Raw genomic sequence first — 23,086 nt, forward strand, 5'->3', positions numbered from 1 at the left:
CTAGATAGCGAGATACCAGAGAATTGAACTAGGCATGCCTCAAGTCCCTTGTATTTCGATACTACTCATGTTGGTAAGATGCTCATGCATTTTCAGCTATCACTTTCAGGATCCTCTTCCTCCACTCCGAGAGCAGCCTTTAATTCCAACATCCACTGGCGTATCGGCTTTTTGCCCTCCTGCAATTCTCTGTAGAACTTCCTGAATGGCTCTGGCAGAAGGTCGGCATCCAGAAACCCGTCAGCGTCAACGTAAAGCTGTATATAGGCAATCATGGCCATGCCGAAGGAACCGACACGCTTCCCTTGGTCCCGTGCATAGAGTCGCATGTAAGCCTCCAAAAGAGCATGAGACCTGAGAGCGACGACGGCATCTGTGGCCGACTTGAAAACGCCAGCCCCTCGACCTGGTCGCTAGGGCGGGAAAACAAATTGATCGGACGCCAGGGCAAAATACGGCGGAAGGTCGGCTGAGCTGGCCGGAAACAATATCGAGTCATCCAAGCGTGGAAGAAACCAGAGAGTGTCGGATTGGAAGTAGAGGCCAGCCGTAACTTCCAGACCGTCGTCGAGATGGGCGTGGAATACTGGAGGCTGCGAGTGCCGTTCGTTGGAGGTGGCGGGGCATGATTGGGGGTCTGGGCAAGGCACGAGGCCCTTGCATTGAGCGAGGGCCTCCGCCCCGGCTTTCAAGCAGTCATCTGAAATCACAAAGTCGATCGACTTGTACACACAGTTAGTTGTTGATGTTTTGGATTTCGTGGCTGGGGTTCGGGGTTTGGGGGTGCTAGGTACTTACGCCGACGATGGAAGGTACACCGTGGAGACCGAGCAGGCAGTGACCCCACAAGACGCAGGGCACCTGGGCCGTGTTGAGAGCCCGCGCAAGAGACGCTACGAAGGGTTGCGAAAGGGTAGGCATGTTGAATTTGGACTTTGCCGTCTTCGTAAAGTCAGACCGGCGAAGGCTTGAAATAGCTTACCTACGACAAAGTTGCAAGACGGACCAATTTCATGTCACAAAGGGGGTGGGTTTCACGGGTTAGCGCATCAAAGTATGAGTTTATTGGGTAAGATAGGTAGGTACATATATATAAGGTACCTAGGTACCTAAGTATCCATTCGTGCCCGCCCCCATTGCCAACCCAAGTCAGTTAACATTTCCAAACAACGACCTCCGCTTCGCGCTTCGCCCAGGACCAAACCCTGTCATCTTGCAGCCGACATGTCAACGTCCGCATCCGCATCCGCATCCGCATTTCACTATTTCCCTGCATTACCCCCCGAGCTTCGCTTCCTGATCTGGGAAGCTGCCCTCTCTGCCCCGTCTGTCTGGGCCGCTGTTCGCGTACCCCGCCCTGCCTCTAACAGGAAGAAGAGCGTGTTCAACATGGCCTTCGTCGGAACCGCGCCACCTACTGTAGCCCTCTCCTGCAAAGAGGCCTGGCGCCTGCTGAAACAATCTTATCCTGAGCGAATTCACGGCCCGGGTGGTTCAACTGCAAAGACCCGCCCTTATTGGGTTAACCTGCACCACACGGTTGTCTACCTGGGCAGCCCCGTGGACGCCGTAGCGATCCTGGCAAGCTTCGATGCCGACGCCTTGTCTAAATTTCAGCATGTTGCTTTGGTCTGGAACACCAACATCGCCCACTTCGGCGCAGTCGCGAGAGCGTGCCAGCGCCTGGCGACCACTTGCCCCGCTCTCTGTACCATCATTGTCGAATTTTATAGGAGAGTATCTGCTCGGGACAGCGTTAAACCTCTTGAGAAACCCCTGACTCCAGAGAGCGCCGCCTACTACGCTGGAATCCCTGCCTATACGGGGCCTCAGTTGGATGGCCAACTGCGACATCCGAGATATTTCCGTGACCAACTGCTGCGGCTCTTTGGCGCCTCGCCGCCCAGGCTGCATTTCCTCGCCCCGGATGCCGTCCAGGGGCTGCCATAAATACTAAGTAGGGAAGTCAACTATTTGCGACCCCTCCGATCGGCGTGCCATTGACGATTGGGTATGCCAAACCTCCTCCTCAGCTGAAGGCAACCACCACGTGCAAGGCAGCCGCGGCAGGACAAATTAAACCCCGTCTCTTTATACCTGAGTAAAAAGGGTTAGAGGAACGCCAAAAGGATCCCACGACGGCTTTGTTCATCGTCGTGGCCGAGGAAAGGGATTACTCGCTGAGGCTATATCCACGCGAGGTGAGTAAGGTACCAACCCCTCTGGCCACCTGCCTACTGGGTGCATGGATCGGATTACCAGATTAACCGGTCGATGACCCGTCCATAGTCGGATATGCATTGCGACCGCTGCGATGAGACCAACTCCGAGGATTGGTTCCAGAGAAATGACCCCCGAAACTTTCTGAATTTGGACTCCGAGTTTGGCTTCAAATGTATCGCGTCGGAACGGACAGTACAAAGATGCGTGTAGCCGTAATGATAACCTCTTGGCCTGCTGCAGTGGTGAAGTGCTTGGGGAGATGGGATGAAGCCGGATCTGGAGCGTGACTATCGATGAAAGGTTCAAAGATCCTCACAAGAAACACAGAGGGCCATCCACTCCCCAGTCATTTTGACATGGCATTTTTGAAAACCAAGCTATGTTATGTGGACATCCTCGTTGTCATTCGGTTCTTACGGTCACTCATAACATCCACAACATCGAATCCCGTCCGCACTGGCTTGCCAACCAAATGGTTAGCGCCGAAACTCGAACAAGATCAGAAATGGGATGGATGCCTTAGATTTGGATATTACCTAGTTACAAATTCCTCAGCTATCTTCTACACATCTTGGCGGGGTCGGCCGTAGCAACATCCCCTGGAAGTGAAGACACCTGCCGCCCCTGACGTCCATTGACACTTCTGGACATGGTAGTGTTCTTCTGCCCTCGTATAGTATCCTAGGCATACAGCGGGCTATTCTTTTGGCTTAGTGGGAAAGTCGACGTCGGGGAACCAGCGGTCGACATTATATTCTCCGCGCCCAGAAAAGCTGAATTCATTACCCATACTTTGTGTCTGGGAGCGGCACTGTTCCTTTCCGTTCGTCCACGCCATCAAACACCAACTCCAGCCGGCCATCGACCGCCCTGACGCGGACCGTTTGCCGGTGCACGTCGAGGTTCCAGACCCCAGCGCCCGTGTTGCGGAACACGGCCGGAGGCGCCGAGTTCAGCGCCAGGGCGGCCACCTCCGGGGGGGACCCCCACACCGCCGGCGACCATTTCGTCCTGAGAGAGATCGCCACATGCGCCACCACCACGGCCACGTATGTCCCGAGCACTACCATCACAACTAACTGCGTCTTCCCGGACGCGGAATAGGCGTACCCCTTGGCTTTGACCTCCAGCGTGAATCGGCTATTGCCCGTCGTGTTGGTCGGGTCGTGGAATGCCTGCCCCCCTTTCCCGACGCCGCCGCCACGGGGCAGGATCTCGGAAGTCCAACCACCGCCGCGCCAGAGGTTCACCGGGTTGACCGGGTCCTTCAGCAGATCCCAGCGGACTCCCGCGTGGTAGTTGGTTCTCGCAATGCCGTTCGCGATGAGCGTCGTCAGGATGTTCTCGATGATGATCTCGCCGTACCCCGGTATGGCCGGCCCGGACCCGTTCCACATCCCGGCTGAGCCCAGAATCTGCGCGAGCGCGCTTGAACTTGTGGAAGGGTCGGGAGGGTTGAGATAGCGCGCCCAGGCAGGGTCGATCGCTATGGGTCGTTAGGCTTCGTTGAAGATGCCGCTGTTGGTGTAATTTTGCGGCCAGCCGTTCACGACCTTCATATTGCTTGCCCGGGTTTCCGTCGCGGTGTCCCCCAGCGCAGCGGTAATGCTGCAGCCGTAGAGGCTCGCTGCCGGGGAATTCCCGTCTCTCGGGATGGCGACAACGGCTGATATGGAAGCGTTGACGCGCTCAAGCAAAGCTGGGTCGCCGATCCAGAAAATCGACGGGAGGCTACCAGCGCCTGCGCTTGCATTCAACACCAGGCCCAAGTCGTCTCTGAGCGCTGCGAAGCTCGCGAAGCCGTCATCGTAGGACAGGCTCTGTGCCTCCATAGCATGCTCAACCAGGCCAACGACCCTGGGAATGCTGCTGAGTACAGGAAGCTGGACTCCGGGAGCGGTCGGGCTACTTGACTCGCACCTTGCGAACACCATAGGTTGTTTGGTAAAGACATTGAAGATCACATCCAAATTGTGCCGCAGGCGTGACCGTTCTATACGGGCGGCCCTGATCCATAAGCGGAGCAACTCGGCGGCGGCGTCTGCAACAGGAGCAAGCGCAACGGAACTGAGCGTATAGGCATCACGGTATAGCAACTCATTCTGGGTGTTGGCTGGCCCCCTGACCTTGGAGTTCAGGACTCTCTGGGAGTACCGGCTAGACACCTGTACGAAGTCGGGCATCGTTCCCATTGGAGCTACCTGCCCCAGTACGAGAAGTAGAGCTGCCTGAGTGTCTGCCAATCCCCCGCGGGGCAGGTCAGATCGCTTGTATCGGTTAGACAGTGGGAGATGCTGGCCGAGGCGTTCATAGTGGTGGGATAGAGTTCGTCGAGACTCCTGTCGATCCAGAACGACGTCCCCCCAGCTGGCCACTCCTCGGGCCTGGGCTGCATAAGGATGGCTGAAGAGGGACCGACAGTGAAACCAAGAAGAGTGCATAGGACGATCAGCGAGACTAGCGACGCCATCTTCTTCCTGCTCTGCCATTTGTGGGCCACGATACCCCATAGGTCCCGGGACCAAAGATAGCTCATGTCGTGGAACTAGCTAAGAGAAAGAATGGCGGCAAAAGGAACGCCGTCTCCGAACACGAGTTCCTTCCGGATGTACGTGACAAGAATCGATGTGAGCGAGAAGAGCATCCAAAGTTCGTGCACCTTCGCCGCGAACTGCAGGGCGGCCAGCTTCTGGTCATCCTGGTCCTCCCAGCCCGCCAGCTCCCCACCGATGTAGTGAGACGCCCCGTTGAAGGCGAGGAGCAGCACGGCAGCGGCAGCAGGGACGATGTGTATCACACTTCGCAGCAGCACCATGCGCCTTCGTCTGTGCATGACGACTTTCTTCAACTCTTTGCCGTCGGTATCCCCTTTGAATAGTCTGCCGACGAGGAATAGGCCCGAAAGCCCAACATTGTAGCAAAAGTGTCACAGCTTGCTGTGACTTCCGCCGTCCGACTTGGGTACAGAGGAATCTCGGGATGGAGGCTCGGTTGTCTCTTGAGATGGTGGTTGGTCGGAGTTGAGGGAAGGAGGAATGGTGTTACTACTAGTCGTTTGGTGCGGCAATGCAAGATGCTGCTGGGACAGCACGGCAAGCTTTCTGGCGTAGGATTGGCCATCGTTTCAGCGTCAGGGGTCCATAGGTACGGATCTATTGCTTCAAATTGTGCGTCGTTGATGTGTACCTCTCAGATCTGAACCGAGTTCAGACAGAGAAGAGGACAGTGCCATAACTATATTCAGCAGCCAAAAGAAACATGGGCTAGCGCGGAAGGGGGCTCTTGAGTGCGAACTGGATTTAGGTTGGGAGCACCAGAGGTACCTAGTTTCCCTTGAATAACGCGGTTCCTCATCAACGGCCAGGCTGCTGTGCCACTGCAAATGCGGCGATGGACAACAACCGTTCACGTCTTCTCCGACGGCTAATTGCTGTTAAAACCCTTTTAAACTTCCAATCAGTTGACAGCCGCACCGCCATAAGCGACGTGGCTGCAGCAAAGCTGAGCGTCTATGTCTCACCATCTACCTCGAACCCATTGTGGCTTCAGCTAAAGCAACTTGGCGTCTATCAGAGCGACTACTTCTCCGGCAACTAAAGGTAACTAGCCGCCGATAAGCCCAGACGGGGTGCTCCTTTTGCATGTATTTCCGCTGGAGGGCGGCGAGTCCATGGAGTGGTATGCGGTGGTCATTTTCGAGCAAGTCGTCGCCATTCGCAACCAAGCCCTTGCTAAAGACCTTTGCGTCACAGTAGTAGATCGCCTACATGCTGAAAGCGGTGCCGCAGATCAAGATGAAACTATGTTGTATGTACATGGATTCATTGGTAAAGTCTCTTCCTTCTTTTCCTTTATCTTTGCCCGTTTCCGGGTCGTAGAGGCTAGGGTCATTTTATACAAATCTCAAGGTCTCAAACTCAATTGGAGAGCCTTGGCCCTACATTTCGCTGAGCCCCTGGGTATATCTTCTCACGCTGCCATCTGACCATGCTCCTTGGCTCCAGGGGAATGGATGGCTGCGTCACGGTCTGGGTCTGTGAAGAATGCATGTGCAGGTTGGAAACCGAGGAAAATGGAACCAGGGGCCACTGGCCATCCATCCAAGCATGGCTGTAGCGCTGTCTGACAAAGCTGGAATTCGGGATTTGGAGACTCGAGGCAGACTCGTCCCGGTGATGGACGTGTCTGGTGGTCCCATTTTCCCATTTTCCCATTTCCCCATTTTCCACCCGCCAACCGTGACTGCGTGGGCTCTGAGATTCTCGAGAATGCCGCATCACGTTCTTGATCGCTGAACGGTTTTTTTTGTTACCTCGTGACGTGCATGGCTGGCTGTATGGCGCCCATTTTTCTCTATGGAGTTACGAGAGCGAATCGTGAGCTTCGCAGGGGAGTGATAAAAGACTGGGAGCGTGAATGGCGTGACCGTGAGCTTGGAACGGCAGGATCTTCCGGATTCGAACGCGCATCAACTGTTCGGTGGCTGTAAAGCAGCGACAGCTTCAACGAAATGCCCTATTGTGGCTCGTCCGATGATTCGCGCTTTCTGTTCAGCCCCGCCTTTGCTCTCTCGCCTACGGAGCCTCAAAATACGAACGGAACTCGACCGTGAGCAGTCAGACTGTCTTCTCAAACAAATACAGCAACAGACCTATCGGCTCAAACATGGATGGTCTGGACAAATGTCGCGATGGACTTAAATGGGATGACGGGGGTTTTGATCTGAAGCCACGCTGGGCACGAGAGCCCCAGCTTGATGCTGTGACCCAACTTTGCCGAAGGGTTCTAGGTCTCGCGCGTGACGACCACTGTCATGTCACTTTTCATGCAGAGGGTGCGTTCAACAAGCTATATCTGGTCGACGGCCCTCGTGGCAAGTGTTTGCTCCGTGTGTCGCTGCCTGTCGACCCAGCTCACAAAACCCGCGGCGAGTCGACGACGCTACGCTGGATCCGCCGCATGACCCTTGTACCGGTTCCCAAGGTCATCGCCTTCGACGACTCTCGAGATAACGAAATCGGGTTTGAGTGGATCCTTATGGAGCTTATGCCGGGCGTTTCGGCGTATGCGCGTTGGCGGAAGATGTCGATGGCCGACAAAACCCGGCTTGTCGAGCAGATTGTAGATTTCCAGAGCCAGCTCTTTCGCCGCAGCATCGAGGATGCAAAGTTCCAGTCCATCGGAACCCTTTTCTCCGAAAACAGGCCGGCCGATATCGCTGCCGAGCCGGCCGTCTTCGACCCCAAGCCCGGCCGGCTCGTCTCCCGCTTCTTCTGGGGCGACCACTTCCAGTACGACGTCCCGCGAGGGCCTTTCCCGTCGAGCTACGACTGGCTGAGCACCTACCTCGGCATCATCTGCCAGGAGCAAACCGACATCCTCCAAAACGACGATGATGAAGACGTCCGCGAGGACGCCGAGTCGTCCTTGCAAGTGGCGACCAAGCTGACAGCCCTGCTGCCCAAGATCTTCCCGCCCCTGCAACACCCCGCGGAGCGCACCGTTCTCTGGCACGACGACCTCTCACTCAGCAATATCCTCGTCGACGCCGATGGCACCGATGACGCCAAGGTCACGGCCATCCTGGACTGGGAGTGCGTCTCGTGCCAACCGCTGTGGGCCGCGACCGAGATGCCCGAGTTCCTGCTCGGTCCGACGCGCGAGGCGGAGCCGGTCCGGGACGGGTATGCGGACGATGATGGTGATGAGGATGTGGGTGTGAGGGCCGATGATGGCCTGGACAACGAGGGCAAGACGGAGCTGTACTGGATCCACCGGATGGAGTATGACATGACGCGGCTGCGCAAGGTTTATAAGGAGAGGATGGAGCAGCTGGTGCCGTGGTGGGAGATGGAAGTGCGGTACGGGGCGCTGAAGCTGGACTTTTTGGGGGCTGTCGCACGGTGTGCTGCGGGCTGGCATCTCAAGGGGGTGTGAGGTGGATTGAGGCTGTCGAGGGGGGCAAGTACCCGCGTCTGATGGGCGTGCTTGACCCAAACTGGAACGGGTAGGGGTTGTATCTCAACAGTGTCCGGAGGTTCATGTCGTCTTGAACCTGCCGCATCCACATAAAGAGTGATAGAACAACTGGAGTGGATAGAAAGGCCCGCAGAAAGGAAAGTGCTCGGCGGGCGAGAGTGATACACTCGTGACTCGATGAGACAGCCCCGCTGTTTGAGCTCGTTTTGGAGAGCTTGGGACAAATCGTGGATGATAAGCTTGCTGATATCAACATTGACATAGGCAGCCTTTAAGCTTTTGATTGTCACTTGATCAGGTACATGTATTCTTCATCTTCTCTTCGTGACGTATCGCATTATCCTTTTAGCAGACTTAAATCTGTGGATAACAATAGAGGTCGACGGTAATTGTCAACAGGAACGCACAGGTGCTTGGCTAACGCTGAGAGGAGTGGTGCCCTCGAGGCTCGGGGGGCCTGAGACTTGATATGACACTCTTCATGGATAGCCCCTGAAGTGAATTTCTCGCCACACGGGAAGACACGCTTCGTATCCGTCCATCCGCATGGCTGCGTCTGCCGACAGCCTCGTTGCCGACCAACGAGGCCGCCTTGTTTTGTCTGCCTGCCCTCTTGGCGCCGGCCACGTTGGCTGGCCGCCGAGGGAGGGGGCTACAAACGCATCGATTGGATCAAAAGCGCGTTACACAGCCCGACAGTTGGTTCCCGTTGAATGGAGGCTGCTGCCGAGGCTGAACAGTGAAGACTCGAAGGCAACACTCGGTCGTGGGCCTCAACCACAAACGGACGCAGAACAATGCCATCACACATGCACCCATAGTTGACGTCCCCCAAGACTCGTCCTTCAACCTCCATGCGGCTTTGGAATTTTGGATTCTATACATGCCAAGATCCACCGATTTCCCTAGGAAGCTAGATCACCTTTGTTGTTGCACGCGTTGAGTCATTGTGAACATCCATCCGCCTCCTGCAACGCCATCTAAGCTCAACAGCAGCGTTTTCTCCAACCACCATGGCTCCCAAACAGGGTGTGTGCCCGCTGCTGCTCAACGATAGAGTATGTCCCGGTCGAGGCAAAGACTGCCCGTACTCACATAAAATGTCCGCTATTCGGTGGTGGAAAGCGACCGCAGGACAGGGACGGTGCGCTTTTGGCGCAGATTGCTCATATCTCTTTACCGGCAACTGCCTCTGGTCCCACACAGCAAAGGATCGGGCAGCGGTGGACAGGTTACGCAGACGGCGGACGGCCAAGGTGTCCAGCGGACTCGTTCACTTGGAGTCCCTAGCCATTCTGCCCATCGGCATCGATGCTGAGCCTTCCCGCATTACACATGTGCAAGAACTGGCGAGTTTCAACAAGGTCGCAGATGGAGAGATTGTCGTACCAGGTCCGTTTGTCTTCCTTGTGCATCGACGCCCGTCTCTGCGGCATGTCATGTAGAGTACACAGCTGACGGCTCGTGATGCAGGTGCTCCCCCACGTTTCACACCCCTGACGCAGCCGCTGCAAATGAAGGCCGACTCGTACAACAAAACCATCCCCACCCGTTACCCCCAATACGAATACATCTTTGAGCCGCTTCTGCGGTCGGTTGAAGTGATGCAGCCAGGACTGGATATCTTCAGTGCAACCGACGTGATCAGCAACGTCAGCAACCTCCGCAAGCTCTTCGACGTCATCTGTAACAGGTCCTGGGGCACCGAGCGCTGCGATCTCGACATCAGGGAAAACACTCTGCTTCTCTCCCGCTGGAACAGAGACCCCAACCTGTCCTTGAGTCTCGGCTGCGGCTCCGGGTTCGAAAAGGAGACGTGTCGTTACCCCCCGGAGGAAGATCCCGTCCTACAACGCAGCCTAAGCCACCACCGTGTCCTGTCGTACCGTTTCGCCGACCTGCAGCTCGTGGTACAAGGCGAAGTGGACGCCTACCACTGCGCGTGCGACCACACCACCCCGTCGCCCGATCTCATCTCCACCACCCCCCGAACCGACGCCACTCCGACCCCGGCCCGCGGTCCCCCAGCTGGCGACGCCACCGCCGCACCTCCTCCAAACCCTCCGCCCTTGGCCCCTCCCCCTCCCTCGCCTTCGCCGCCCTCGCCCTCGACGACCCCGGCGACAGCCCCAGCTTCACACCCCCCTGCCCCGTCACCCACCCGAGCCCGACCCTCCGCGTGCACCACACGGGGCGCACCATCCCCGCGCCGTGCCTCGTCGAGATCAAGACGCGCAACGCCCGCTCCCCGGCGCTGTCCACCAACGAGGCGCAGTTGTACTTCTCGCAGCGCGCGAAGCTGTATCTGGCCCGCCATGAGCAGGGCTTGTTCACGCCGGGGCCGGAGTTGAGTGTGCGGAAGATGGACGGGGAGTTGAGGGAGTGGGAGGCCGAGGCGCAGCAGCAGGTGACGTTGGGGAAGTTGGCGGGGTTGTTGAGGGTGGTGAGGGATAGGGTCAGGGTGTTGAGGGGGCAGGGGGTGGAGAGGGTGAGTTTGGTGTGTGAGTGTGATGGGACGGGGAGTGAGCAGGGGGTGAGTGTGAGGTTGTGTGAGCGGGTGGAGGGAGAGGGGGGTGCGTTGTTGCCGCCGGTGGTGTAGCGAGGAAGCGCCTTGTGGCCGCCGGTGGTGTCGATCGTGAGGAGGATGTGCTTTCATATGTTTGTTCATCTTGGGGGTCTCGCAAATTTGGAGTTTGAGGGGTGTAATCATGTTAATAATCTAGCGTTTCCTGTCGTCCAGTATCATCTAAACCCGAATCGTCTATCTAAACAAGCCAACCCCAACTACACCCGAACTTCCCCTAATACGTAAGAATCGCCGCCTTCCCAACCCACTCCCTCCCCTCCTTATCCAAGCACTCCTCAAACATCCACTTACCGACATCCTCCCGACTGATCGTATATCCCACCGCCTCCTTCTCCCGCACCCCCTTCACGGGATCCTCCACACCCACACGCACCAACCCCTCCGTAGCCGAGCCACTCGTATAAAAGCTCCCCCTCACCAACGTCCACTCCACCTCCCCCTTCCCCCCCGCCGCCACCACCAACCTCTCCATCTTTTTTTTATCTACATGCGGCGTATGCAACAGCACCTTATACAACCCCGCCAACAAAATCGGCACATCCCGCGCCACCTCCGAAATCCCCGTCGAGCTGACCGCCACCAGCCGCGGAACCTTCCCCCCAACCCTCTCCTCCTTTACGGCCCTCAAAGCCCCCAACAGCACCTCCATCCCCTTCTCACACACATGCGCATCCGACATCCCCCGCAGCGTCGGCCGTGCGCCGATGGAGCTGACAATGATATCCACGCCGCCGGATGGGGCAGTAGAGGGGTGGGTCAGGCAGGCGTGCAGGTCGGAGGGGTTGTGCGCGTTGCCGGTGATGATGTGTAGGTTGGGTGGTAGGGTGGTGGTGTTACTGTTACTGGTGGTGGTGGTGTTGAGCTGGGCGGTGAGGTTGGCGGGGGTCCGGCAGAGAGCGATGCAGGTGTGGCCGGCGGCGAGGGAGCGGCGGAGCGCGGAGAGGCCGACGCCGCCGGTGGCGCCGAGGAAGAGGATTGTTTTTTTGGTGGCCATGATGTTTGTTGGTGTGGTGTTGGTGTTGTGCTAGTTGAGGTGTTGGGATGGAAAATGGACGTTAGTGTTGGGAGAGTTGTGGTGCAAATCGTGGCTTATGGTTTTGCTGTTAGGTATCTGTTCTTATTATGATGCTGGCGATGCTCGTACTGTCGGTGATGCTGTTTCTACTTTGAGATATGTTGTTTTTGTTGTTGTACTACAGTAAATGCTGTCCTCCAAAGAGAGACTGAAACCCTCCCGGATGGGGGACGAAGCCCCTTTTAAAGACCATCATCGGCGTCGTCGGCGGTGACGCGGATCGGACCAACATTCAAAGAAATCTGTCCATTTCCCATAACCATAGCGCCGATGGCGGCCTATGTCGTCAAATCTGGCCGAGTTCGACCTCCGAATCTTTGAATCTTCGGCGGTTTGCCAAGGAGTTCCTCCGCCTGTCCCCGGCCCTCCCCACCGTGGCTTTTTCAAGACATGGCTATTGGACGCCATGGTCTTTCCGGGGCCGACTTGGCAGACGCCACAGGACCAAAGGATCTGCGGGACACGCACGCAATCGATCTTGCCTCGCCCGTCTCGGGGCAGGGGTTGTCCGTCCCCAAGATCCCCTGCAGTGCCACGAGTGCCTGCGTCGTCTTGGTCGTCACCGTTACCCCTCCTGGGCCTCCCCTAACCCTCAGACTTCAAAACCAAGCCCCCTGACCCCTTTTAGGATGGTCTATTCTGGCACACGAGTCTCGCTTCTCCGCGTGTTTTTTTTGGCGGCGAGCGGCAGGGCTTCCGCGAGTGGGCATTTCCTGCATTCGACCGTGTTTGTCCCCAGTCAAATCTCCCCCAGCCACTTTGATTCGCCGCCCGGAATCCTCACGCGGAGCCCTTCAGAGACCAACAGCATCCATCCTGGACCTCTAAGGACTCCAGAACCGGCCGTCCAGCCCTATGCAGCAAAGTGGATTGCCTGTTTGGCCTTCCCGCAGAAAAACCCCTGCAGCCTTTGACTCCACGCCATCGAGTCGAAGGGGGTTCGAGGGGGGGTTCGAGGGGTTCGAGGTTCGAGGGGGTGATGGTTAGCGTGGAATGCGCGTGGTGGGATGCGCCCTGACGCCCTTAGTCATGTCCAGGTTGCCCGAGGTCATGTCCAAATGCGCCCGTCTCCCCGCGTGCTCTGACCTCCCTCCCCCGGTTCATTCCCTCCATTGCATAGTATCACCAACTGACCCTGGGAAGCCTCCCTGCTGCGTGTTGGACTCAGGTTGGTTCGTTGGCGACCACGCTCGGTTCCGACAGCTTGGGAGTGCGATGCTGTCCATGCCGATGCTCATGCCGCTGCCCATGTCCGATAAGATGAGTCTGCGGCACTGTGGCACCAATCTTTCCCCGCCAATCAACCCACGGATCTCCTCGGCAAGTGAGGTGGGTCATGAGGCTATGCTCGGGAAGCCGTGGCACTCGAGATAACGGCCCACGCAGGTGTGGAAGCCACGGATGCGCAATGCTCGCCCGGTTCGGGAGTCGGGATCCTTAAAATGGACATTTTGGACGTTTGTCGAGTCAAAGTTTGGCCAACTGGCATGCCGACGAAGTGCGGTGTCTTAGCCCTGGAAACTGACCATTCGAGAGAAGCTTTCTGATTTGGGAAGCTAGTGAGAGTACTAATAGTACCCTAGACACGGACGACTATGTACGGCCAACGGTGACTGCACGCATCACGCCATCCTTGCGCGAGTGCAGATGCTATTGCGGATACTAATAACAGTTGAGATGGCTGATCATAATGGAAGTCCAATTTTTTACTCCTCAGCCAAAGCCACCATCCTATTCTTGTCGTTACTTCCCATTCCCCTCCCTCCCTCCCCCCCCCCCCCCCCCTACACGGCCCACGGGTGGTTGGATCGATAGTACGGCCGGCAGTGCTATCGCTTGCATGAGGCTAACCTCGAAGTCTCGAACCCCAAATCACACCTCCAAATAGTCCTCGTGCCAATCACCATGCCTCATTTTCGTGCTGGGGAAATTGCCAATTTTGATCACGCTCATGTGTACCACTCCCACGGGTCCCAGCTATATCCGTACAATAGACTTACGCCCTTATGTGGGGGGATAAAACACCCGGCCATACCGTGACCGTCGGACGCTGTTGGGGGCTTTGTTTGTACGACTTCAGCTCACCACACCTGCGCCAAGGTTTCTTTTCCTCTGCCCGCGTCTTCCTTGCGCCGCAGTCATGCAGGTAACAAACAACCATGACGGTCTTTCTTCTCACCTTTGGACTTCAAAACCACGGGACTCCTCCGAAAACACGCGGCTGCGGTCACGGCAACGGTGTCAACTTGCATACCTCACAGCAACCTCTAGAAAATCAACCATATAATGTCCGTCACCGTGCTCAGCTCGCAGCCGCGGGTATCATATCATTCGCTTACATGGCCGGAACCACCATTCTTACCATTCCCCAGCCTTGCCTCCGCCACGCTCCGGAACCTCAGCGCCCTTGAAGGGAGCCAAACCACCAACAAACACACACCACGAAGCGGCAGCATGAGACTAACACGCCCCTCCGAAACCCGCAGGTTCGGGTTGCTGCAAATAGCCGGGGAGGTCCACCACATCCCCGAACACGGCCGAACCATTAGCGGCGAGGCCGGCCCCCTTGTGGACGCCGGCGGGGAGGCCAAGACGGACTACTATTCCGGGGGGGCGCTGGACGCCATCCTCTCCGACATGGTGATCGTGGTGCCCTGCAAGGACGAGGAGCTGTCCGTCATCCGGGGCGTCATCTCGGCCATCCCGGCCCCCTGCCTGGTCATCCTGGTCTCCAACTGCCCGCGGGGGGGCGACGCCGACGAGTACGCCCAGCAGGTGGCCATGGTCAAGGCGTTTGGCGGCGAGCGGCGGCTGCTGCTGGCCATCCACCAGAAGGACGCCGCCGCCGCCGCCGCGTTCAAGGAGGCCGGCATGCCCGAGCTGTGCGGAGCCGACGGGACGATACGCGACGGCAAGGGGGAGGGCATCATTCTTGGTGTGGCCCTGGCCGCGGCGTTATGTCCGGGGCGGCGTTATGTTGGGTTTGTCGACGCGGACAACTTCCGTGCCGGGTCGGTGAATGAGTACTGCCTGGCGTTTGCGGCGGGGTTTGCCATGTCCCCTTCGTCCCGCGACCGAGAGGATACCATGGTTCGGTTGAAGTGGGCTTCCAAGCCGAAGCTGCGCGATAATGGGCGTGTTGAGCTTGTGAAGGAGGGAAGGTGCTCCAGGATCGTCAACTCCTGGCTGAATAAGCTGTTTGCTTCGGGCGACAAGCATGGGACGGAGGCTAGAAACACCAATTTTATCACGACGGGTAACGCCGGCGAACATGCCATGACAATGGGGCTTGCTCTGAAGTTGAGGATGGCGGCTGGGTACGCCATCGAGCCGTATCACTTTGTTGACTTGCTGGAGCGAGCCCATTTGTCTGTTTCTCGAGTCGCCCATGGGAGTACGGGCTACGCTAAGAGCCAGCCGCGCCCCCTGGACAGGCCCGTCAGAGTTGTCCAAATCCGGACCCTTAGCCCTCATTACCACCGTGAAACGGATAATGACCACATCCGGCGTATGTGGGCGGCTGGGCTTGGCTCCGTCTTCCACGGCCTGGCGACTCACCGCTCCCGACCGGGGTCAGATGACGGCGGGATTTTGAAACTGCGACAGGAGTTACAGGACTTTGCTGTCGAGCAGCGCAACGTCGATGCCACAACTGGGGAGCTCCCGAGGCCGAGAATTTACTCGGCCTTGGAAGACATTGACTTGAGGAAGTTCCGCAGGATTATAGAGCCCAGCACGGGTAAAGGGTCGTTGAGAGTGTTTGGGTTTTCCGGCGACAAGTAGGCCTAGGTAGTTACTCTCTTCGGCTTTTGTTTCTTTTGTTTATCAGCATAGCATCGGTTGATTCACTTCAGGATTCGCTTCCATTCTCGGTAGAAAGGGAACGCCGTCGCAAGACATTTTTCATTCAGATGCACCTTAGATAGGATATTAATCTGGCCACATGAATCCGCTCAACGGTTCCAGATTTTAAGTCACTTGCATGGCCTGTTGTTAGAGTGTTGGAAACATACTGAGCCAGTTCATGGTGGGAACAGCTAGGGGTATTGGGGAGGCGGGATGCCTAGTTTTCTAGAGCTAGACGTCACAGGAGGGGTTTTGTCGCGATTGCTTGACCAGAGCGAGTATCCCGCCTTTGTAGAAGCTGAACATCACTGCTGGATTTTGCGAAAAAGCAACGATACTAACAACACACAACCTTCTATAATATTAGCCGCACAACTCGGTTGGATTCCCACAGACCCGAGACGCAGCCGTTTTGCCCGAGAAGACAAAGAATGAAGTTCAGACCATCATAATTGTATTAACTGCCGTACATTTAAAGTGTCATACTCTCACAGCCGACGGAATGGACACTCGACAGACCACCCTAGACTCACTAGCGCCTTCTTCCCTCCCACTCACCGTCCTACTCGGCCTCACAGCGTTCTATTTATCGAAGCAGCCAGCAACCAACCTCTCGATGTCTCCGACAATCAACGGGGAAATCGGGTTCCCCGAGTTGGTCAAGGGGTGCGGTGTCGGCAGCACCTCTGACAGGCTGCCACCATCACAGTACAACCTCGTCTTCGACGAAGAGGGCGACCTTTGGATAAAGGTGAGCGTAGGCGATGGCAATAAGCCCGATGGAGAGAAGATACTAGGATTGAACGACAACGACAGCGACAGCGACAGCGACAGTGATTTCGACTTCTACTGCGACTGCGACCACGACCGTGACAACGACAGCTATGGCGACGGCTATCGCGATGGCTATAAGGACGGCTATGACGAAGGCCATAGCGTCGGCCACCGCGATGGCCATAAGGCCTGGGAATATAATAGAAAGGAGATACTGGTAGGTTCCGGCTACGACAACGGTTATAAAGACGGCCTTAACGACGGCTATAGCAACGGCTATAACGACGGCTATAGCAACGGCTATAACGACGGCTCTAGCCACGGCGTCGACGCCGGTGACAGCAAGTGCACAGATTTAGAAACGACGTTCCGGTTCAGGGTTTGCTCCCGAGCCATGCGACGGGCCTCAGCCGTCTGGAGCGCCATGCTATTCGGACCCTGGCGGGAGGGGAAGCCTGTGGACGGTGGAGAATGGGTCGTGACCCTCGATGAGGACCAACCGTTGCCCGTAGCCTTTCTGCTAGCCATCATCCACGGGCGGTCAAGCCTGGTGCCGACGTGGGATGTAAAGACCCCCGGCGCTCGCGCGGCCATCTCCAGCATCCTCTCCACGGCCGACAAGTATGATGTAGTGTGCTTGCTTCGACCCTTCGTCTCTGTCTTCATACCACTCGCCGCGGTGGACGGCCCAGTCGTCAAATACGACAAACTCGGGACTCTGCACGCCCTGAACATCGCTTGGCACCTAGGGGCCGCCAAGCTGGTGGTAGCAGTTCTCCAGCAAATCTTCTTCTCACTTTCGGAGGACAAGCTGAGCGACCTGCTCACCTACGCGCAGGGCTGCCCGAGCATGGGGATGACTGTGGAGCTTTGGGAGCTTCTGGGCGTGGTAAGAACCCATCGGGAGACAGCGATACAGAGCCTCCTCGACTACGTCTACGAGAAAGCAAAGCCCCGCGACAACAGCCACATCGAGTGGAACTGCAAGAAAACCGTGCTTGGAGGGCCGGCACTAACGGCCGCTGACGGAGACAAACTACCATTTCTGGACCCGGTAGCTACTAGGGAGCTGCAAGAATTCCGCGAAATGCAGCGCCGTCAGTGCGACTCTTTGATGGCTTCTCAGATCTTATACCGCCTGAAGACCTCATATAAGGGCTGGGAGACCGTCCCAAAACAAGCTAAGGAGGTTGGCGAGCCCGCTGGTATGCTCATGGGCAGAGTTAGCCATTCTTTGGATTTGCAGTGTTCTTGGGGCTGGTCTCCCCACCACGCGGTTTTCCTCCAGGGCCACATGGACTGCCTCGGCGGCGTCCACAGTGAATTTAAGAACTTCAAGTCCGGAGGCGAGTTTCGCAACCGCTGGGAAATCCGGCTCGAGCCGAGACCATTCGAGTTGCTACGTAACCGGGGTGAGCTACTAGGGCCAAGAGAGGCCCTAGCTACCTATTACAAATTACAAAAAGCCGGGAAGTGTAAAGACTGCCGCAGACCTTAGGTAACTTCACTTACCTATGCCACACCCCACGAGAGGTGGGCAATGTAGTATATCTAGATACTTTACAATCGTCAAGCATCAAACATGGGATTTATTTAACTACCTACCTAGCCAGCTCAAATAATTCTACTCGGCATGAATTTTGTGCCATTCCCAGTGCCATGACAACGTAAATATCCAGCAGCCACCTGCAACTTGATCTACACTACCTAAGGTAGGTATATAGCGGGACACCACTGCCGCTGGTTGATACCATTTCAGATGATAATATCTCCAACCACCTTCCGGGCAGAATGTATGTCATCTTGATATTAATGAAGACGCTAATCTGTAGGTGGCGCCCTTTTCGCCCCGTCCCCCAGCCATCAGGTCACAGGGATCGTTTCGGCCAACCTCTCATGGATATTTCCCTCGCCAGCGATTCAGAGGGGTAATCTGTACCGATCTATCCACCGTCCGATTTCGGGAATAAAACAAGGGCTGGTTGCTGGGGGGAGCCGGTAGTTTGCCAAGCAACCCCGCTGTCACCCTTGAGGTGGTATCGAAGGTGAGAGCTGACACCCCAACGCGGCCCCCAGTCATCCGGCAACATCACGACATGATCACTTGATTCTCGCTAGTTGGTTCGCTTTTACTTCAGGCCGAGCTCGTTGGCGTTACGTGCCGAATATTGGTTCTCCAGTTTCTAAATGTCTCACTCTCAACCATCACCCTCGGCGGTGTTTGCCAGCTTACCCGAGCTTGTGCGCTGTCTGGCCGAACAGGTGGGTGTGCTGCTCCTGATCATCGGCGATACATTAAACACACCCCCTTTATCATGTTGGGCTAGGTTGGCTCACTCATCACTCTCTAGATCTGTAGCACCCGGGAGTTTACGACACTCTGCCTTGTTAACAAGACCTTCAACGCTGCCATCACGCCTGTCCTGTACCGGCAGCTCACCATCAGCGGGAGCACCGGACATGGCGCTGTCAGCCTGCAGCTCGCACTCGCCAGCACCAAGAAATATGACCATGTCCGAGAGCTCCTTGTCCGCGGTTCCGGCAACCGCGGTAGTTCTGATTTCCAGAGCCTTGTTTCGCAGCTCTTACCTAGCTTGTCGCGATTAAGGACATTCACGCAAGTCTTCCAAACACGCACCATATTAGCCCGGGGCTGAGGACTAACATTCGGCAATATAGATGGCGTGGCGGTTCCAACCCGCTACCGGTGGCCGTCCTTAGCGCCCTCCACAAATCAAGCCCAGCCATCAAGGCCATCCACATTGACTTCCCCAATGACATGGGCCAAAGGCTGGGTTACAGCGATTTCCCACCGCCTCCGGATGTGCAACTAGAGCAGCGCAGGCTTTATGAGAGGCCCGACCTGACCGTCTTTTCGTGCCTCGAGGAATTGACACTGAACAATCTCCACGAAGAGCTGCCTTGGTGGAGGGCACAAGTTGCCCAAGTGCTCCGAAACTCACCGCGTCTCCGGGCGCTAGAGCTATCGCTTGCGGACCAGACACTTGAACACTACAATAAAAGGAACGAGAGAGAGAAATTTGAAGGTTTTTTTGACCAGCTGTGCGACGACTACGGCAAAACTGGGGCCGTGCCGCTGCGCCTCCGGTCACTGCATCTCGGCAACGCTGTGTATCCGTACAGTCTCGACTCTCTACAGAGGCTTACCGATCTCCACTTTCTCGAGCGAGTCCACATCGAGAACGTCGGGGTGTGGCACGGCGGGGTTATCATCAGCATGTACGACGATGGTGACGATAGCGGCATTATCTTTGACGCCTTTGGGCCCGCCCATTGCCCTAACCTACGTGATCTCAGCGTTGCTGGCTACCGAAAAGACGTGCACAGATTCCTGGCTGCTCTAGATCCTCCCTCCGCCAGAAGACTGGCCATCTTGTGCCCGGACATGACCACTGGCTATGAGCCGGCCGCCCTTCTCCGACCTAACCCGATATATCCCTCCCTCCCGCTACATGTGCGTATGCTCGAGATGGAGCTGCGGCGCAATCAGATTCGGCTATTCGATAACGACGGCCGGCTCTTGAACCACGATGAGATCCCCTCCGCCAAACAAGTGCTTGAGGACCTGGTGTCGGGAGATGACGGCACGCTAGAAGGGCTTGCCGTCCACCTGACCGAGAGCCCAGGACCCAAGATTGGTTTTGACGAGTTGGATCTTCTTACCAATGCTCTTCAAAAGCTGGATAATCTTACCCAGCTCGCAGTCAATATCAACGATGAAAAGCGTGTCAAACGCGAAGCTGCAAACAAGGTTGTTCGAGTGCTCGCCACAGCACCTCCGCGTCTCCGCTACATTAGGCTGTACTCGTGGTATTGGAGAGTGTGGCGGGCAGCAGGCGACACCAAGGTTAGGTTAGAGGAGCTGGATATCTCTGAGGTTGAACACGTGGAACTCCTTCAGGGGCTGCCGACGTGGGAGCCCGGATCTTTTTAGGCAAGGCCTGAGATGCTTAGGTACCTAGTACACACGCAAAGGTAGCATCACGGTTGGTTGGTTGAACTAGATGAGCTCGAGCAGTACCACGTAAAATGCAAACAAGTTGGCTTAGCTAGATGCTTATCCCTGCTGACGCCGTGGCCGCAAACTGATGCACATATCTCAACGCCCCCTTAACAACCCTAAACTCAAACACCGTCGGCGCGCCCCCCAACCTCCCATCCCTCGCCAGCACACTCACAGACCCCACCGACTCATCCACCACAAACTGCCTCTCCGTAATCCCCACCCCCTCCTCACCACCACCACCCACCTCCAACCCCACCTCACAACTCTCCCCCTCCCCCACAGCCGTATACACACTCCCCTCCAACCTTGCGCACGGCCGGCCCCAAACCACCACCGTCCCATTCCCATCACCACTCCCCTCACCTCCATTCCCCTCACCCCCCAAAACCCCCAAATACCCCCCTGCCACCCCCTCCAAAACCCCCCTCCCATCCTGCTCCCCCCTCCCCAACGCCCTCCACTCCTCCCCGCCCACCAACCCCTCCAACACCGCCCCGTCCAGCCCCACAGGCATCTTCCAGTCGCCTTCTGTTGCGGTTATTGTGTTCAGTTGTCGTACGATGGCGCCTTGGTTGGGGGTGTAGGTGTAGTGGATTTGGGCGCCGAGGAGGAGGATTCTCTCTGTCCTTTTGTTTTTGGGATGGGGGTGGGGGTGAGGGTTGGGGTTGGTGGTGTTGGTGGTGGTGGTGGTTGTGGGGGTGGGAGTGGTGGGGTAGGCGACGGCTTTGATGAAGGCGGCGCAGCGATCTTGGTCGATGATGCTGTGCGTGACGGAGAGAGTTAGGGGTACTGTGAAGAGGGTGGTGGTGATGGTGTTGTTGGTAGTGGTGGTGGTGGTGTCGGTGTGGGCGGGGTCCGCGGAGGCCGGGAGCGGGAAGGGGAGGGGGGTGCCGTTGAGGGTGTACACTAGCTCGGGAGAGGAGAAGACGACGGGGGTGGTGGTCGTGGAGGATAGGCCGGCGGCGAGGGCTTCGAGGACGGAGTCCGTTGCTGAGCGCAGCGTGGCCCATTGGCAGCGTTGTTGCTGGGCGTGGACGGATGGGGGCAGGAGGGTGAGGGCGAGGGGTAGGAGGAGGAGATACATTGTGGCTGGGGAGGTCGCGGCCTCGGGCTCTGGTGCCGGTGCTGGCGGTGAGAGTGGTGATCGCGGATGGGTGTTGCGGTGTGGGAATGGTGGGAGCAGTGGTTATGGTGTGGCCTCGCACGGTGGCTGCACCGCGGGTACGTGGTCCTCCTGTTGTTGCTGTTGTCGGGCCCGGTGTCTCGGAGGCGGCCACTGCGAGCCAAAGATGTTTTCCATGTAGGAAGCTGGCGGCAAGGGATCGCGGATCTTGTACCTTTTTGGCGGCAGATGCGCGCTTCTCGAAGCATTCTCGCCTTCTGGCGTTTGCATCTGCCGCGGGTCTCACATATTGCCCTGCACGACCCCGCCGGCAGCTCGACCGTTGCGCGTCTCACCCGGACCCGCGGATTGTCCGGGTCCCCAGCCCGCAGTATTATCCAGATATTGTCGGCAAGCTTGTGCAACGACGCAATCGGCATACGTACCGTAACGTACGCCGATGGTTTAGCCGCGGTTGGGCTTGGCTAGCCTCTTCAAGACGCCACGGCGGTTTGAGAAGGTGCATGAGTTTCTGGTGTTTCTGGAAGACTTCCTAATACAGCTGCTTGCGGATGATGCGAATGCGGTCGGCGGGGATCAGGTGTGATGGCGACAAATGGCTGGTGGAAGATACCCCTGACCCCTGAGTAAGTTGGATGGACCTCCTGATCCCGTCATAACTCACCCGCAGCAAGCAGCAAGCAACCCTCCCTCACCGATGTCCATGTTTTCTGAGCGGGATGATGCTGCAAGTCCATCACAAGCCACCGGCAGTCGCAGTCGTAGTGACATGTCGGTTGGTTCGTCGTCGGCGGTTAATGGACCAATCCGATGGCTGCTTTCCGCAACAACGGCCGCAACAACGCCAATGAGCCTCGGGGTGACTGTTTATTGCCGTTGGTCACTTTTTTCATCTTCTTCTTCATTCAACCCAAAATCTCCTGGATCCAACATGTCGAGTGTGGATTCGATTCAGGAGGGAGCTCGAGCTGTTATTTCCCCGGGTTGAACTTGATAAAAGTCAAGTAACTTAGCCACACTGCCACCCCAAATCCATTGGCGGAGAACGTCCGAAAACCGCATGCGCGGGCCGCATAGAGAGGCCGGACTAACTACCTTGGTATCCGCACCACCAAGAAGCGACCACAGACGGGCCAAATCTCGGTCACAGAGCCGGATCTTGATTCTTGGGGGTGCTAGCACCGATGTTGGTTGTGGGAGGCGAAGGCGCAGCCCCGACTCGAGCGATCTCCTGCTGCAAGAAAGCCAACAGCACCCACAGTGCCTCGAAAACGGGTCTAGGCAGAGTGAGGCAGGACAACGCCCTCCGGTCTTGAAGGACCGACCGTGAGTGAGCCTAATCTCGGTTGGTGATGGGGTCATGATCTCACAGAGCCATCGGTGAAGTCCGATGTCCCCGGTTGAGATTTGGAAGCGGTGATGTATCACTTGTGTGTGTCTGGGCATGATAGT

At 57.0% G+C, this 23,086-nt stretch overlaps 11 protein-coding genes across 11 annotated transcripts; 7 read left to right on the forward strand and 4 right to left on the reverse strand.

Moving 5' to 3' along the window:
• Positions 1-92: 92 nt before the first annotated feature.
• Positions 93-1,061, reverse strand: F5144DRAFT_534940 (uncharacterized protein; the record flags this gene model as incomplete). Its single annotated transcript, XM_066787023.1, is given in 3 exon segments — positions 93-413; positions 429-722; positions 799-1,061. The coding sequence occupies 3 exon segments, from the start codon at positions 919-921 to the stop codon at positions 93-95; spliced, it is 738 nt and encodes a 245-aa protein (XP_066640765.1). The 5' UTR covers positions 922-1,061.
• A 74-nt stretch (positions 1,062-1,135) lies between these two features.
• On the forward strand, positions 1,136-2,194 carry F5144DRAFT_271469 (uncharacterized protein). Its single transcript, XM_066783619.1, has one exon. The coding sequence runs from the start codon at positions 1,225-1,227 to the stop codon at positions 1,948-1,950; it is 726 nt and encodes a 241-aa protein (XP_066640766.1). The 5' UTR covers positions 1,136-1,224; the 3' UTR covers positions 1,951-2,194.
• Positions 2,195-3,005: 811 nt separating this feature from the next.
• On the reverse strand, positions 3,006-5,142 carry F5144DRAFT_651715 (uncharacterized protein; the record flags this gene model as incomplete). Its single annotated transcript, XM_066793039.1, has 4 exons — positions 4,802-5,142; positions 4,425-4,768; positions 3,777-4,380; positions 3,006-3,638 (listed from the first exon to the last, which is right to left on the reverse strand). Exons 1-4 carry the CDS (start codon positions 5,054-5,056, stop codon positions 3,006-3,008), a joined length of 1,836 nt encoding a protein of 611 aa, XP_066640767.1. The 5' UTR covers positions 5,057-5,142.
• Positions 5,143-6,694: 1,552 nt separating this feature from the next.
• F5144DRAFT_271477 (phosphotransferase enzyme family-domain-containing protein) lies at positions 6,695-8,619 on the forward strand. The gene has a single exon (XM_066783620.1). The coding sequence runs from the start codon at positions 6,889-6,891 to the stop codon at positions 8,158-8,160; it is 1,272 nt and encodes a 423-aa protein (XP_066640768.1). The 5' UTR covers positions 6,695-6,888; the 3' UTR covers positions 8,161-8,619.
• Positions 8,620-9,215: 596 nt separating this feature from the next.
• Positions 9,216-11,207, forward strand: F5144DRAFT_651719 (uncharacterized protein; the record flags this gene model as incomplete). Its single annotated transcript, XM_066793040.1, has 4 exons — positions 9,216-9,260; positions 9,342-9,594; positions 9,676-10,162; positions 10,231-11,207. The coding sequence occupies 4 exons, from the start codon at positions 9,216-9,218 to the stop codon at positions 10,799-10,801; spliced, it is 1,356 nt and encodes a 451-aa protein (XP_066640769.1). The 3' UTR covers positions 10,802-11,207.
• On the reverse strand, positions 10,683-11,964 carry F5144DRAFT_651723 (uncharacterized protein). The gene has a single exon (XM_066793041.1). It carries the CDS (start codon positions 11,781-11,783, stop codon positions 11,004-11,006), a length of 780 nt encoding a protein of 259 aa, XP_066640770.1. The 5' UTR covers positions 11,784-11,964; the 3' UTR covers positions 10,683-11,003.
• Positions 11,965-12,516: 552 nt separating this feature from the next.
• F5144DRAFT_575672 (uncharacterized protein) lies at positions 12,517-13,577 on the forward strand. Its single transcript, XM_066789087.1, has one exon. The coding sequence runs from the start codon at positions 12,858-12,860 to the stop codon at positions 13,236-13,238; it is 381 nt and encodes a 126-aa protein (XP_066640771.1). The 5' UTR covers positions 12,517-12,857; the 3' UTR covers positions 13,239-13,577.
• A 229-nt stretch (positions 13,578-13,806) lies between these two features.
• Positions 13,807-15,786, forward strand: F5144DRAFT_651731 (uncharacterized protein; the record flags this gene model as incomplete). Its single annotated transcript, XM_066793042.1, has 2 exons — positions 13,807-15,258; positions 15,719-15,786. The coding sequence occupies exons 1-2, from the start codon at positions 14,151-14,153 to the stop codon at positions 15,784-15,786; spliced, it is 1,176 nt and encodes a 391-aa protein (XP_066640772.1). The 5' UTR covers positions 13,807-14,150.
• Positions 15,787-16,277: 491 nt separating this feature from the next.
• F5144DRAFT_651733 (uncharacterized protein) lies at positions 16,278-17,982 on the forward strand (the record flags this gene model as incomplete). Its single annotated transcript, XM_066793043.1, has 1 exon — positions 16,278-17,982. The coding sequence occupies exon 1, from the start codon at positions 16,327-16,329 to the stop codon at positions 17,980-17,982; it is 1,656 nt and encodes a 551-aa protein (XP_066640773.1). The 5' UTR covers positions 16,278-16,326.
• Positions 17,983-18,416: 434 nt separating this feature from the next.
• On the forward strand, positions 18,417-20,564 carry F5144DRAFT_575675 (uncharacterized protein). Its single transcript, XM_066789088.1, has 3 exons — positions 18,417-18,746; positions 18,836-19,101; positions 19,164-20,564. Exons 1-3 carry the CDS (start codon positions 18,672-18,674, stop codon positions 20,437-20,439), a joined length of 1,617 nt encoding a protein of 538 aa, XP_066640774.1. The 5' UTR covers positions 18,417-18,671; the 3' UTR covers positions 20,440-20,564.
• On the reverse strand, positions 20,555-21,595 carry F5144DRAFT_603659 (uncharacterized protein; the record flags this gene model as incomplete). The annotated part of the gene is made up of 1 exon (XM_066791296.1): positions 20,555-21,595. The coding sequence occupies one exon, from the start codon at positions 21,593-21,595 to the stop codon at positions 20,555-20,557; it is 1,041 nt and encodes a 346-aa protein (XP_066640775.1).
• Positions 21,596-23,086: the final 1,491 nt, after the last annotated feature.

Source organism: Chaetomium tenue, assembly GCF_020726465.1.
Source record: "Chaetomium tenue strain MPI-SDFR-AT-0079 chromosome Unknown F5144scaffold_5, whole genome shotgun sequence".
NCBI classification, from domain to species: domain Eukaryota; kingdom Fungi; phylum Ascomycota; class Sordariomycetes; order Sordariales; family Chaetomiaceae; genus Chaetomium; species Chaetomium tenue.

Coding starts and splice junctions, on each gene's coding strand:
- F5144DRAFT_651723 (XM_066793041.1), bottom strand. CDS start 11,783: ATGGCCACCAAAAAAACAATCCTCTTCCTCGGCGCCACCGGCGGCGTC.
- F5144DRAFT_575675 (XM_066789088.1), top strand. CDS start 18,672: ATGTCTCACTCTCAACCATCACCCTCGGCGGTGTTTGCCAGCTTACCC. Junction 18,747..18,835: donor TGCGCTGTCTGGCCGAACAG/GTGGGTGTGCTG, acceptor ATCACTCTCTAG/ATCTGTAGCACCCGGGAGTT. Junction 19,102..19,163: donor TCGCGATTAAGGACATTCAC/GCAAGTCTTCCA, acceptor TCGGCAATATAG/ATGGCGTGGCGGTTCCAACC.
- F5144DRAFT_575672 (XM_066789087.1), top strand. CDS start 12,858: ATGCGCGTGGTGGGATGCGCCCTGACGCCCTTAGTCATGTCCAGGTTG.
- F5144DRAFT_271477 (XM_066783620.1), top strand. CDS start 6,889: ATGGATGGTCTGGACAAATGTCGCGATGGACTTAAATGGGATGACGGG.
- F5144DRAFT_271469 (XM_066783619.1), top strand. CDS start 1,225: ATGTCAACGTCCGCATCCGCATCCGCATCCGCATTTCACTATTTCCCT.